Raw genomic sequence first — 15,360 nt, 5'->3', positions numbered from 1 at the left:
CTGTCATACAGAGTGAGTCAGAAAGAGAAAAACTTAATATCATATATTAATGCATATTTGTGGAACCTAGAAAAATAGTACAGATGAACCAGTTTGCAGCGCAGAAATTGAGACACAGATGTAGAGAACAAACGTATGGACACCAAGGGGGGAAAGCCGCGGGGGGGTGGGGGTGGGGGTGTGCTGAATTGGGTGATTGGGATTGACATGTGTACACTGATGTGTATAAAATTGATGACTAATTTAAAAAAAAAGTGAGGAAGAGGAAGAGAAACAGGAAATAAGTATATTAATACACTGAAACAACAACAACAACAAAAAAGGTTCCAATTCAAAAAAAAAAAATTAAAGGGAAAGTCATAAATGAAATGGGAGGTCAGGAAGTAGAGTTATATAAGTCCAGACCACTCTTTCAAGCTTAACTGGAAAATGAAGGAGAAATAGGGCAGTTATCACATGGGAATACCCTCACACCTCCTTTTAAGATTTTGTTATCATTTTGTTTCACCCATGAGTGGTGTGAGGAATGATATTATAGTTGGAAGGCATGAATATCCCTAGATCTGGTTACCCTCTGTCAAAACTGGGGTCCAGCATCGGGGCTCAAATGTAGGAAGCCCATTCACAGAGTAGAGTAGTGACCCATCCCCGCAAGGTCAGAGCAGGGCATTGCAACACAGAATCTGGTACCCAGTAGTTGGTTATTTGAGCCATGGGCCCTGAGAGGCATGATACAGGCAGTTCAGAGATCAGGGAATCCGTTTATATTTGGCAAAAAGCAAAACAAGACAGAAGCTCAAACTTGAGTAGGAGGCTCAGGATGCCAGTCAAAGGCTTGCCCCCGGTCACAGCTGTAGCACTAATAACCAACACTGGTATTGTGCCACCATGTTTACAGTATCTTCCAGCACATTATTTCATGTGCTGTTTATCATAGCACTGAGAAGTACACATTATTTTCCACCACAGATATATTTACTGCCTCATTTTACAGTTAAGGACCCCGTGGCCCTAAGGAGGGTGCGACTTGCTCATGCCACAGAGCCTGTAAATGGCTGAGCAGGTCAGGGAGGCAGCACCTGGGCACCAGGGCTGTGTATTCCCACTGCCCCTAAGTGCCTCTACTTAGAATTCCCCGGAGTCTTTGTTTTGTAATTCTAATAACCTCTTTTTGAAAAGTGGCTCTGTGTCTAATCCCACGTTTGTGATTGTTGCAAAGGAACCATTCACTGCAAAGTTTTGAATAATATAAATCTAGGATTTACAGGAGAAAGAAATATTGATTAGGAGGGAATGAGCCAAGAGTAAGGGCATCTTAGGTCAGAAAAGTCCTGTTTTGGGCCAGAGGCCTTTGTTGAGTATGCAGAGCGGAGTTGTGTCCTCAAAGAGAAAATACTGAGAAGCTGGGAATGAGGCCGGTGGCAGCTTCCTGCTAGGGGAAGGCCGTCACGGGGCATGCAGGTTGCCGACAAGCACCACAGACCCAAGCACACACTGCCAAACTGCACGGCTGGCAGATGGCGTCTTATTTATGTCAGAAGATGGCAACAGGTAGTCTCATATTGGTGGTTGAGAGAAAAACCTTGTGACATAAAGAAGACTCTGTTCCTAGGAGAGTTAAAAGATACGGTTAAAGAAACGCTGCAGTACTGTAATGCTTATGAAATTCTGAGGCTTTGTGTGTGCCCTAGAAGGACTTTTGCTGGGGCTACAGAGAGTCCAGGGCAAATTCAAGGACATAGTGATGAATCAAGATACCCATGAGCAAGGCCCTGAACAGAAATTTTCGTTAGCTGTGTCACCTTTGCTGACCTTGGTTACCTTATACTCAGGACTCCAGTAGAGGAGATTTCTTTTCAGCATTGGATCCCAGAATTCAGGACCTTTTCCCCCACTTACTGACTTATTTAGTCTTCCATGCTTTCACTCAACAAGTACCTATTGAGCAACAACCCTAAGCCTGTCTTTCTCATTACATTGTGCCCTCTTGCTCACATCCATCTCTTGTCAGTTCTTCATGGATCCCATTCCATTCAGCACTGTTGGTCCTGTTCCCTTTCTGTCATCTTCAGTCTTTCATCTAAAACTTAATTAGCAGAACGTTCCCCTCAACACCAACCCCTCAAATTACCTTTTCTTCCTCTCCAGTAATATACTGTTTCATCAAAAAGAAGAAAAAGAAAGAAGAAAAGAAGGACGAAAAAGAGAAAGGGAGGGGTGGGGAGGAGGCAGGGAAGAAGAGAGGGAGGGAAAGAGAGAGAAAGAGAAAGAATACCCTTTTTAGCATTTCATTTTCCACCTTCTGGCATCAACATCAGCCCTTGATCCACTCTGGAAGTCCTGTATCCTTCTTTGTCCAAAAATTATTTTCTCTCTTTCCCAGTCTTTCATGTTGCTTGTTTAAAGATAGTCACCGTTTTTCTCTGGAAAATTCTGCAATGTCTTTCTTTAGAAATGTTAAGTTAAACTGTTTTAAGGAATTTAATGCAATCATGTTTATCTCTCCTCCTTTCTGGGATCACTAGAAGTTTCCAGAAACTATTTGGAGGATTGGATTGTTTTGCCACAGAAAAAAACATACCCAAATCTGGGGAAAAGCCAGATTAAATTAAGCAACAAATGGGTAAAGTTAAGGATTATTGAGAAAGGTATTAAACTGATATAATAATTAGTATTAAAATGTCATTTATTGCACACAGTGTATTAGGAGTTTTACATAGGTTATTTCATTAGTTTTAATGACAATGATGTGAAGAAAATATAATTATTTCTACTTTACAGCAGAGGAAACTGGCTCTGAAAGACTTTAACAATAACATGGAATACCTAGGTTTCAGTTTTTTGCATTATATGTACACTTAATGTATAGATCATTTCTTCAGGAAAAAGTATATAGTGAGCACTCACCATCCATGAAGCATTCCAGGTGTTACCGAGGACCCAAAGGTGAATGGGATTGCCTCCTCAAGACTTGGTGATGCCCCACTGCTAGAGATAGATAACTCCTGCGTCAGAGTTTTTCGTAGGGAATTCAAGCACTGAGGGGGAAGTTCTACTGTATAACTTATAAGGAATATTCCAGCCCTGGAAGGATATGACTCTGACACATGGCCCCTGCATTCAGGGTTGTAAGACAGAACAACTGTAATACGAGGCAGCATGTGCTTAAGCGTTGTGTGAATACCAGGTGGAGCCCGCTTCAATTCCGACTTCAATGACGGAGAAGACATTGCTCAAGGTCAGCATTTGAACTGGGCCTTGAATGAAGGGTATAATTTCAGTTAGGGAACTTAGAGTGTTTTCAGCAGACAAAATGGATATGAGCAAAGCATAGAGGTGAAAAAGCCCAATGCCTACTCATCTGGAGTGTGATAAATAAGTTGAATTTCAGAAACCTTAGGTTTTGGATAAACAAATTTCCAGAAAATAGCCTTTGGGAACCTTAACTTGGAGAACCTTGAATACGAAACTACAGTGTACATTCTGCTGGCATATAAGTGAGCAGCCATGTACTTTGGTTCTACTGGAGCTTTAATATTTTAGATGTTACTTCCACAAGTGAATTATTGCCTGGGAGTTAAGAATCTTGACTGCCTTTTTTATACAAGTTCATTCCATGGAGTGACGGGTGGGGTAGAATGTGTGTCTGGAAATGGAGGAGCTAACTAAACCAGCACCGTCAGGGTGATTAAGCATTATCCTTAAGTGCTCCTGGTGTCATAACCTTAACAGTCAGGCTTCAATTCTCTTTTGATCCCTGAAGTTATTCTGTGCTTCCAGGCATAATTTTTTCCTGCTTCCTTCAAGGTCTGTCCTCCCAGGCTTCAGTGATGTTACAGGGCCCGTTACCATGTCATAGTACCTTGCACTAAATCCAGATTGCCAACTTTGACAGTCTTTTTCCTTGATAATGTTTTTCTTTTATTTAAAAAACTTATAGTAATATATACATAACATTAAAAAAACACCTTAACCATTTTCAAGTGTACAGCTCAGTTTTATTAAATATATTCACATTGCTGTACAACTAATCTCCAGAACTTTTTCATCTTGCATAACTGAATCTCTATACCCATTAAACAGCAGCTCCCCATTTTCCCTTCCCCTCAGCCCCTGGAATCCACTTTTCTACTTCCTGTCTCTATGAGTTTGGCTATCTAGGTACCTCGTATAGGTGGAATCACACAATATTTGTCCTTTCGTATCTGGCTAATTTCACTTAGGGTCATGTCCTGAAGGTTCATCCATGTTGTAGCATGTATCAGAATTTCCTTCCTTCTGAAGGCTGAATAGTATTCCACTGTATGTGTATATCACATTTTGTCTATCCATTCATCCATCAGTGGGCACATAGGTTGCTCCCACCTTTGGCTATTGTGAATAATGCTACTATAACATGGGTGTTCATTATCCATTCAAGGCCCTGCTTTCAGTTCTTTGAGATACACACCCAGAAATGAGAATGCTGGATCATATGGTAGCTCTGTTTTTAATCTTTTGAGGAACTGCCATAATGTTTTTCATAGCAGTTGTGCCACTTTATTCCTACCAGTAGTGCAGAAGACTAATTTCTCCACATTCTCACCAATCCTTGTTTTCTTTTCTTTTTTTGATAGTAGCCACCCTGTTGGGTGTGAAGTATATATCACATTGTAGTTTTGATTTGCATTTCCCTAATGGTTCGTGATGTTGAGCATTCTTCATGTGCTTGTTGGCTATTTGTATGTCTTCTTTGGCAAAAATATCTGATCAAGTCCTTTGCCCATTTTTAAATTGAGTTATTTGGTTTTTTATTGTTGAGTGGTAGGAGTTCATTGTGTATTTTGGACATTAACCCCTTATCAGATATATGATTTGCAAATATTTTCTCCCATTCTGTAGTTTGCTTTTTCACTCTGTTGATTATGTCCTTTGCACAGAAGTTTTAAATTTTGATGTAGTCCAGTTTATCTATCTTTATTTTTGTTACTAAAAGAGGCTTTGACCCATTGCAAAACTTGAATTTAATATCTAGCGTGACATTCTTCTTGGCACACATGTGGTACCTCCAGGCCTCTTCCTTGCATTCCTTTACACAACCATCATGGGAAATAAAGTGTTCATCAGAGCACAAAATAATAGCAAAAAAGAGACTGCAGAGGCATAAAACAAACAATGAGCATCATTCAAACCAAGGGAAACAGAATGGTGCATTAGCATTTGTAGGCTGTGAATGCATTAATGACCCCTCCCTCAGCAGCACTAGCCATGAGAAAAGGACGGTAACTCCGTGTTTCAGTCTGTACTTCATTTATATTACATATTAAAATAGTATATAATTAATTAATGCTATACAGGGTAAAAACTGTGCTGTAGAAATATTTTGTGGTAATAGTATTTTTTTTATAAAGAGAGCTGCCCTACACATACAGTGATCATATGTCCAGGTTTACCTGGAGCAGTCCTGGTTTATGCCTTTTGTCCTGGTGTAATCTTCACATCCTCATCTATACAACATTAAAAATCCAGAGTGGATGGGAAGAGAATAAAGGCATAGCCAGTTAATAAGTTATGTTAAACCTCAGTTTATCTCAGTCTCAATGCTTCATCGTCACGAGTCTAACTCCCATGGGTAAAATGGGATGCTTGCTCTGAGAGACTTCAGATTTCAGAGCTCAGTTCTGTTCATCAGGCTGAGAACATTGAACTATCCTACATAAATTACCCACATCCTCTCCCAGTCTTTCCTGCTGAAATATCTTCTTGCTCTGCTCTGTTTGTCTTCTTTGTCTTTTATTGTATTGTACAAAAGATGCCTACTTAAGAAAGGAAGATGATGGGGATCGGGGAGGTGGAAGAGGTTGGGATGGAGAGACAAAATGAAATCTGAGTTAGTGGAATTAAGCTTTCTAAGTGGAATTGCCCCAGTTGATGCTGCAAGGTGAGGTTTTCGTTGCTGCTGCTGCTCTTGTTGGTGAGTTAGAATTCTGAAATCTTTCCTTTGCATCCTGTGTAGCAGTAATGGCATATAGTGCCGCAGTGAACCATGTGACGCAGGTCTAATGCGCAGAAGTGGTTCATGCATCTTCATAAGCATCTGATTGATTGCCAGGAAAAGGCTTGGATAGTGTGGGAAAATACACTTCAAGATCCAAAACTAAAGCACCATATAATAAGGTTCACCTATCAAAACTTCATTATTCTACTTTTTCCTGCATTTTATTTGTGAGAATATTGCTTTTAAGTTTTGGCTTTCTAATTATTCCTATGTGGATATACATTTGAAAAGCTGAGCAGTTCCTTGTCATGTTGCAGATATGATTAAACTTACTGTCAGAATTTCCTTAATGGGAACCAGGGTTATTTGAATTGTGCTCCTGCAGTGGTTTCCCTTTGTGACAAATTTTATTTCCAAACTCCTCTGTGTTAGTAATACAGTTAATAACTTCAGCCATTCCATGCCTATTATTCACAGGAGTGGAATGTTGTCCTTTTGTCCTCACTATTTTATTGCTTTATAAATATATAAATGGTGAGAACCTGTCCTAGAATTTGAGAGAGGACTAGGGGCTAATGACCCCCATGAATGCAGTCTGACATGTATCTGTAATGTCTGTAGTGCCGTCATGGGGACTGCAGTGGGTTTTCAAAATAGGTTGGAGAGATTCCTCAGCTATGAGTTTCAGGTTAATAAATAATAGTGTCTTTAAAAGTAAAGATTGCATTGCTAGGGCATAAGACAGGATATCTGTTTGTAAGTATAGTCCAATATGTTCAAAATGCATCTTTGGAGCAGATTTTACCAGGCTTTAATGGAAACTCTTAAAGGAATACACTCCAGTCAGTATGATCACCTGAAACCGTAGGTGTAATTTCAGTGGTTTTCTGGAGAACCTTGTGGCATCAGGTGTTTTTTTCAACAGCCATGTGAAAAATATCCTACCCAGGCCATGAAACTGAGTTGGGCCAACAGAGCTATAATTTAGCATTTTCTTCTTTTGATCTTTTACACAGTTTCTTCATTTATAGCAGGCCATAAACTTTACAGAGTATTGCCTTTTATATTGCATAATGAGAGAAGTGCATTTTTAAACTAGAGAAAAAATTCCTTTGAGGGAATTTTCATAACTGTAAAAACATAGATTTAAATTTATGTTCTCAATGTATTTGATATGAGGTGAAGAGTCATCATCGTCAGTTTGAACTTTAGTTTGATAGTGGTATTCATTTGCACCTTGTTTCCTACGTGCACTATTGTTATACATTATTAAAATATAAATGACAACTAAAGTATCACTTCTGTCTTTAGATATAGTGAAAACTTATCATTAAGTTCAGTAATATTTTAATATCCTCCTAAATGTAATTAATAAGTGCCATAAAATATCTTTACACTTGACAATGAATACTAAGCTTTATTAAAATCAGTGATTCTCAACCTGTTTCTTCCCCAGTACATCTGACAGATAGGACCTGCTTCTATTGCCCATTATCCTAATTGAGAAGTATAATTAGCCTTTTATCACCCATTGTACACGTTGAACAGGTCTGCCTGGTGATTCTGTATGCCCCTCCACACACAGACCCTGTCCCTCTACCATCTCATATGTATACCTTTAGAATTACTGATTTAAATGCTGTCACAATAAGTCAAGGGGAGAGAGTGGGAACAGCGGAACTCATTTCAAGTAGAAATTTGATGCTCCTTTAACTCTGCTATGCTATGATGACACCAAGACTTGATTGATGGAAAATATAACAAACTGAATGCCTTAGACTCAATGGCACGAAGATGATGAGCTTCACAACTGTTCCCTGCCAATGATGTTAGCTTAACTGAGCCAAGAGTCCATGATTTCAGGCCACTTCAGGTCAAGGAGATAGGTGATCTGTGGAATACCTTTTATAAATAGACTGTCACTAAATTTGAGGATGGGTCGCCTACTTTTCTGGTTTTACAAAACTACTTTGTTAAGAGATCAAGTCATATTTAATATTTTAAAGTTTTTAAAAACACCTAAAAGTGATAGTAAAATTTAATGGAAAAAACATCTGCTAGAATATAATCTCTTCTTTTTTTTTTTTTACAGCTTTATTGAGGTATAATTTATATATCATAAAATTCATCCATTTTAAGGTTTTAAATGATTTAAATCACTTCAGTGATTTTCAGATTTATGGAGTTGTGCAACCATCACCACAATCTAGTATTTGAATATTTCCATCACTCAAAAAATTCTCCCGTGCCTAATTCAGTCCTATGCAATTCCCATACCTGGCCCCCGGAAACCACTAATCTGCTTTCTGTCTCTACAGATTTGCCTATTCTGGACATTTCAATCAATGGAATCGTACAATATGTAGTCTTTCACATCTGGCTTCTTCCAGTTAGTGTGATGTTTTTGGCATTCCTTTAGGTTGTAGCATGGATCAGTACTTTGTTCCCTTTCATTGCTGAATAGTGTTCCATTGTATGGATAGGCCACATTCTGTATATTCGTTTTATAGTGTAACCTTTTACAGTCCTCATGGCTTTCCTTCATCTACCTGCCTCCTAACCTCCTTGCCTGGTCTTCCCATGGAACCAGGGTCAGATTGGGCTGTCCTGGATTTGATCCTCGAGGTTGTAGACTGGGCAGTTTGCACTCCATCCCTCATCTCACCTCTGACTCCAAACTCCAGTCTCTGGGTTGGGGAGTGAACCTTCTTATAACATGAGGAATTGTGACCATTATATCCAGCTTATTGGGTTGAGGATTTTTATCTCAGGAACTGTTGCAGATTTTGAAATGTCCTGTGAGGAACAGAAGTTGGAGAGAGTTGAAGATTTCTGTGATAATTATGAGCTCGGCCATGAGTTCTATGTCTAAACCTACCATAATTTGTAAACATCACATAAATAGAAACGTATCACAAGCTCATTGTAGAAAATACTGAAAGCATGTAGAAAAAGTAAGAAGTCACACATAATTCAATGTCTCAGAGTTAACCTCTGTCCAACAGGTTGACGTATCTCCTTTTAGACTTAATTTATATGCAAACATATACAGGGTGTTTTGTTTTTTTTTTTTAAGTTGGCTTTCTATGATAACCATTTCCCGATGTCATTACTTTTGAAAACATGAAGGTTATTGTGACGAGAAAGGTGTGAGGAGAAACATGGTAGGGAGAGAGTTCAGAAAGACAGTTGATGTCACTTATGGCTTTGAAGGTCATTGTAAGGAATTAGGAATTTATTCCAAGTATAAGGCAAAGCATTAGACTCTTGAGCAGGGAAGTATTTGATACGCTTTACATTTGGAAACAACACTTTGGCCAATATGGAGAACATACTCAGGGATCAAGAGAGGGAAGAGGAAGATTGGTTAAGAGGCTCTTGCAGTATTCTAAACTAGAGATGATGACAGCTTCGACTAGGGCAGTGATTCAAAATGGTAACAAGAGGCTAGATTTACAAAGTATTCTGAAAGAGAGGTGAGTAGAATTTGTTAATGGACTGGATGTGCTAGGAGAAGAAAAGGTGAGAATCAAGGGTGACTCCTAGGTTTTTTATCTTGAGTAACCAAGTGAATGAACGGTAAAGCCATTTCCTGAGATGGAGAAGCCCCTCAGAAAAGTGAGGTTGATGAAGGAAGATTTGGGAAGTTAAGAGCTGGGTTTTACATATCAAATTTAAAATGCCTTAAATTAGGATGGTGCCAGAGGAAGCCATGGGATCTTGGGAGAGTTTTTCTTTTATTTTTAGGATGAGAGAAATTACACATCTGTGTGGTGACAGCTTTGCTCACTTTAGAGAAGGGGAAATGTCTCTATAAGAGAGGGGGTGGGATCATTGCGAAAGTAAAGTCCTTTTGTAGGAAAGTTGGAACAGGATCCAAAATAGAAGTGGAGGGGTTTGTTTTAGACAGGATTAGGTGCAGGAAGAAATATGGACAGATATGGGTGTTTTAGTAGGTTTGGGGCAAGAAGAGAAGTTCTCTCTTAGCTCTCAATAAAGTTTTCTCAAATAAGCAAAGTCATCTACTGAGAGGGGAGGAAGGTGATAGAACTTTGAGGAGAGAAGAAAGAACGTTAAATGGTTTGACTTGGAGACAGAAAAATAATTCAGAAGTGTGCAGTCAGAATTGAGGCATTCATGAGAACCAAATCTCACCTGTGCCCATAAAATTAAAGTGAGCCTAGCCAGAACAGTCATGAGTTTTTTGTGATGCTTCCTTTATCTTTAGTGTACGGTGCTTTCTGTTCCCTTCCCTGGTTCTGATTATTGATTCTAATGCCAGAATTACATTTATCTTTATGTTTTAATATCTCCTAGGGCTAGTTTTACTTCATTTTGGGAGAGACTCTTTGTTTCTTTAAATATTTTGGGATTTTGTTTTTTATCATTTAATTTTGATTATATGTCTATGACTTTTATTTTAGGGGAGTCTGATTTCAGTCCAGGTTAAATCTGCCAGGGTATATAAAACAAAAGAAGATTTTCTGATTTCTTTTAATTACAAATTACCATTTTTAATAATTTAACAAATATTGATTGAAGGGCCCACAAGGCCTTGAATTGGACCTTAGAGATGCAATGGGGAGAGAAACAGACCATGGTCCCTGCCTCCAGGGACCTGACAGCCTAGGGCAGAGGTCAGCAATCTATGACCCTTTAGCACAAGCCAGCCCACCTCCTGTTTTTGTGTTGTCTGCAAGCTGCCAGTTGTTTTTAATTAAACATTTTATTTTGAGATAATTATGGGTTCACATGAGATTGTAAGAAATAATACAGAAATCCTTTACTCCCTTTACCCAGTTACCCCCAAGGGTAACTTCATGCAACAAAGCTATAGAACACCTAGGATATTGACATTCATAATGTCAAGATACAGAACAGCTTCTATCAACACAGGATCCTTGGTGTTGCCCTTTTATTGGCAAAACCACTTCCTTCCTGCTTCCATCCCTCCTTAACCCCTGGCAACCATCTTTTTTTTCATTTCTGTAGTTTTGTTATTTCATGAATGTTACATGTGTGGAATTATACAGTATGTAACATTATGGGATTAGCTTTCTTTGCTGAGCATAATTCTCCAGTGATTCATCCAGGTTGTTGTGTGTTTCAGTAGTTCATTCCTTTTTATTTCGGAGTAGTATTCTATAGTGTGGATGTACCACAGTGTGTTTAGTCATTCACCCACTGAAGAACATTGAGGTTATTTCCAGTTTGGGGCTATTATGAATTAAGCCTCTAAACATTCTTGTGAACAGCAGCTTTTATTTCTTTGGGATAAATGTCCAGAAGTACACTTGCTGGGTCATACAGTAGTTGCATGTTTAGTTTTATAAGAAACTACCAAACTGTTTTTTGACTGACTGGAGTAGAAATCCAGGTTCCCCATTCAGCCTCCATTGACACCCAAAGGGGTCTCCTCGTTATTACAGGTCAGGGGAAGGAATTACAGTTCCCCACTGGGCCTCCCCTGGTATTTCCGTGGCTAGGAAGGGTTGGAAGTCCTTATTGCTCCCCTACATGACCTCCACTAACATCACAGTGGGGAGGGGAATGGCCTTGTTAACTCTGGGCAGAGGTGAATGACTCTCCACTGGGCCTGCTCTGATACTACCCCAGTGAGGGGGGCCCTCATTACTGCTGGATGGGGGTGCAAGTCGAGGCTTCTCACGTTGGTCTCCACTGACACTGTCGGACAGTGGGAATTGCTTGTCACTGCCAGGTTTGGGTGAAAGTACCAGCTTCCCTACTCAGCGTTCTCTCATGCCATGGGGGTTCAGGGTCAGGGATGTATGGGGGTTGGAGTACCTCATCACAGCCTGGTGAGGGTGGAAGTGTAGGCGCCCCACTCGGCCTTTGCTGGAGCAGGTAGGAGCCGAACCACCCTTTTTTCTGTGGCTTCTGGCTGAAGTGGAACAGTTACTGTCTAAAAGTTTTCCATCTTTTGGGCCTGCCCCATTCCTTGTCTGTCCTTTGGCTGGAGAGTAGGCTTTTGTTATCATGTTGGGTTGTTTGGGGGGGGTTTGGGCTATGTCCATTGGCATTTCTGGTTTGCCAATTTGTTCCAGCAAAAAGAAAATCCAGGAAACTACCCACTGTGTAATCATTCCTTGGGTCCCAAGATCCTTAACCTGTCTGTATTCTTTCCACTGTTCAGTCTTCTTATGTTTCTTTTATATACAATGCCCAGAGTTTTTAGTTGTACTTGGCAGGAAGAATTGGGGAAAGTACACCTACTCCATCTCCTGGAAAAGGAAGTTTTTCTGATTTTTTTTTTTTTAAGCTGCTAGTTTTCTAACACCTCTGTGCTGTGATAAACTTGAATTGCCCCACTTTGGAAGATGTTTAAAGTAAGATCAGTCAACCAGTTACCAACTTATGTGTGATAAAATTTCAGCATAACTCACATAATTTTAGTAACATAATCTTGTCTATTTTGGCATGAGTTGTTCAAGAGCATTCTGTTAAAATAAATATCTAGATAGTTTTATTCCCAGAAGGGCTTTGTAGAATAATAAACATGTCTTATCATTGTTTTCATTTTTAAATAAATAATTATCAGTGATTTATTTCCTCTGTAGCTACTAAAGTTGGAAAGTAGCTTTGTAAAATCTACATAATTAAGTGGTAGATAAGAGCTATATCATATTCATTCAGGGTTAAAAAAATATATACAAACACACATACACACAAACACATACACACATAAATTTAAGTAGAAAAAAATTTCCAGGTCCAATATTCTATTACATTATTTTTACAGTGAAAATAAACAAACGTTTCAAAAATCTTAATGTTAGTATTTGGCTAGCAGTTAAAGATCTAATTTTATTGTTTTCTTTTTAGGTCAGGAGCCTACCCTAGTCCAGAACCAGATTTCTAACATAACTAGTTCTCATTCTTATTTTTTAATTAGCCAGACCTTCTATATCAAATTTACTTTACAAGACGAACCAGTGAATCTAGAGAAAGATTCTAAATAGGAATCAGTGCCTTTCCAAAGGAAATCTTATCAAACCATAAAGCTTTACAACTGGAGGTTCTTACTTAAAAGCTTATAACAATACCAAAAATAAATAAATAAATAAAAGCCGCATACAGTAGAGGCCCTTCTTTCCTGGCCTTGAGGGGCCTTGCCTATGGGGCAGTTACCTGACAGCAAAGTGAAGCTTTGCCTAGGTTGGCCTAGGGCCAGCAGTTTGACATTTTGGGGGGCTGCCCACCTATTGGACTGGATTTATTGAGAAGGTGGGAGGGAGACCTGCAGGCTGCTGTTCCCTTTCCCCTTAGTCTCCATGTCCCTCTCTGTGATCGGCCTGTTTTACATGCACCCAAAAGGCACCTTCCCAGATGCCCTAAGACAAGTTCCCTGGGGCTTGTCCTGGGGGCCATTCTTAGGAAGGCGCTTCTTTAACCCACACCAGGACTTCTGTTTGTTGGGGGTAGAGGAAAGGAAAGGGGAGAAAATATGACCTCCCTTCATCAAGCCAGCTTGGTTACAGGCCTGCGGAACCTTCCCTTCACCTTTGTTGAAGGGTGTAAAAGGTACGAATCTATTATGAAGTTAGATAGTTAAACACAACTCTGATAGGCATTGTGAATAAATAACTTGCCAATCTGCACTGAAGCTTAGCTTGGGCAATACTGTACTAGTATCACTATAGGAAGCCTCTGCTTTGTTGCACATTTGTCATATCTGTGTCCTAAATTTCTTTCCATATTTCCAAATTTATCATCAAGCCATGTACTATGTACTGTGTTTAAAAAGAAAAACTGAACATTTATTATTGCTGATAGATGGGAACTGGGATTGAGTAATTTTAAGAGTATTCTATCTTTTTCCAGAAGTCTAGGGGATAGTAGCTTTGACTCTGAGATTAATAGAGAGATGTGTCCCTTTTCTTTTGTTTAGATTCTTAGACTAAAACTTTCGCTTCACTGAATTTGAGTTTGGGTAACATTTTTCTTTCTTTGTGGCTGGTAGTTTTGTCAAAGTACTTCTAACTTATGTCAAAACATGGGATGGCATGCTCTAAAATATCAGAATACTTAACTTGGGGACATCTTGGGGAGTCTGTGGATATTATTCAGAGTATATAAGAATTAGAGGGGGGAAATTATCTTTATTTTTCTAAAAGCTAAATTTTAAAATTCAGTTTCTAATGGTGACAAAGACACAGGCACTACTAATACCAATCAGACGTTTTCATATCATTATAGTTGTTGGAGCGCTCTCAAAATATTATGTTCATCACTACTTCTACAACAAATTTGTTCTTTTTAACATATTGATATCTATTTCAAAATCATTGGTATCCTCTGTAATTCTGTGTATTTTATTACACAGCTGACCCTTGAACAACATGGGTTTGAACTGCATGGATCCACTTATATGTGGATTTTTTTCAATAGTAAATGCTACAGTACTACAAGATCTGTGGTTGGTTGAATGCGAGGATGCCAAACCATAGATACTTAGGAACCTTGGATGCTGAGGGCCAACTATAAAGTTATAAGCTGATTTTTGACTGCTCAGAGGGTCGGCATCCCTAATCCCTGAGTTATTCAAGGATCAACTGTACATCTAGAAATATTAGTTAGAGGAATCTTACGCTTTTCCTCTTATGTGTTCTCTCTGCCTGTAACATGTTTTTCTCCTTCTGTAGCATCAGCCACTACGTGATTGTCATGTCCATGACCATCTTTCTGGTGTTTCTCAATGGCCTGGCACAGATGCTCACAACAAAGAAACTCACACTGTGTGGCAGACCCAAAAGCCACCTCATATGATGTTGCCAAAGCCGTCATTCAGCATCCAGATCCTGTTTCTCATTCTCCTTGTCAACTAAAATCTTATCAAGGATTCATAAAGAAGATGGATATTAATGTATAACATACTCTGCTCATCTAAAGGAAATTATATGTGGAATTCTGAATTTACAGGTTATCTGGAATAAAGGAGCTTCCATTTTCTTTAGGGTTTTCATGAAGTTGTGGTTACGTCTGTGGAAAAGCAGAGTAAAGCATTCTGCATTTTCATTTTTTCCTTTAGTTGGCAACTCTTCTCACCGATGTTTCAGAGCACCTGTAACAGTCTCTGGTCCCCAGCTGTACAGCTTCCTGTATTATATGCAGAGGAGAATGTGCTCCTGAGGGGGCAGTACTGGTCACATCCAAAATCAATGCACTGGCTGAACATGAAGTAAATCACCAGGTGGCACCATAAATATTTATCAACTCTCAGCACTTGTTTTGCAAGTAGTTCTAACTACTAAACAACATTAGAAAGACAATCAGGATATGTAGGAAAATGTTTGCAGGTGTTTTTCATTTTTCTTCAGTATTCAGCAATACTATTTTATGCTTTTTAGTGCTTTTTTAGTTTT

The 15,360-nt window shown here is 39.1% G+C and overlaps 1 protein-coding gene across 1 annotated transcript in view; it reads left to right on the top strand.

Moving 5' to 3' along the window:
* The window catches only part of PIGN (phosphatidylinositol glycan anchor biosynthesis class N), a 108,671-nt gene extending 93,724 nt beyond the window's left edge, over positions 1-14,947 (top strand). Inside the window, 1 exon segment of the mRNA XM_036823699.1 lies at positions 14,641-14,947. Coding sequence (XP_036679594.1) covers positions 14,641-14,764 — 124 coding nt within the window. The 3' untranslated portion in view covers positions 14,765-14,947.
* The last annotated feature ends 413 nt before the right edge of the window (positions 14,948-15,360 follow it).

Source organism: Balaenoptera musculus, chromosome 14 (assembly GCF_009873245.2).
Source record: "Balaenoptera musculus isolate JJ_BM4_2016_0621 chromosome 14, mBalMus1.pri.v3, whole genome shotgun sequence".
Lineage (NCBI taxonomy): Eukaryota > Metazoa > Chordata > Mammalia > Artiodactyla > Balaenopteridae > Balaenoptera > Balaenoptera musculus.
Note: the sequence above shows the minus strand (reverse complement) of the source record. Positions and strands in the feature narration are given on the sequence as shown.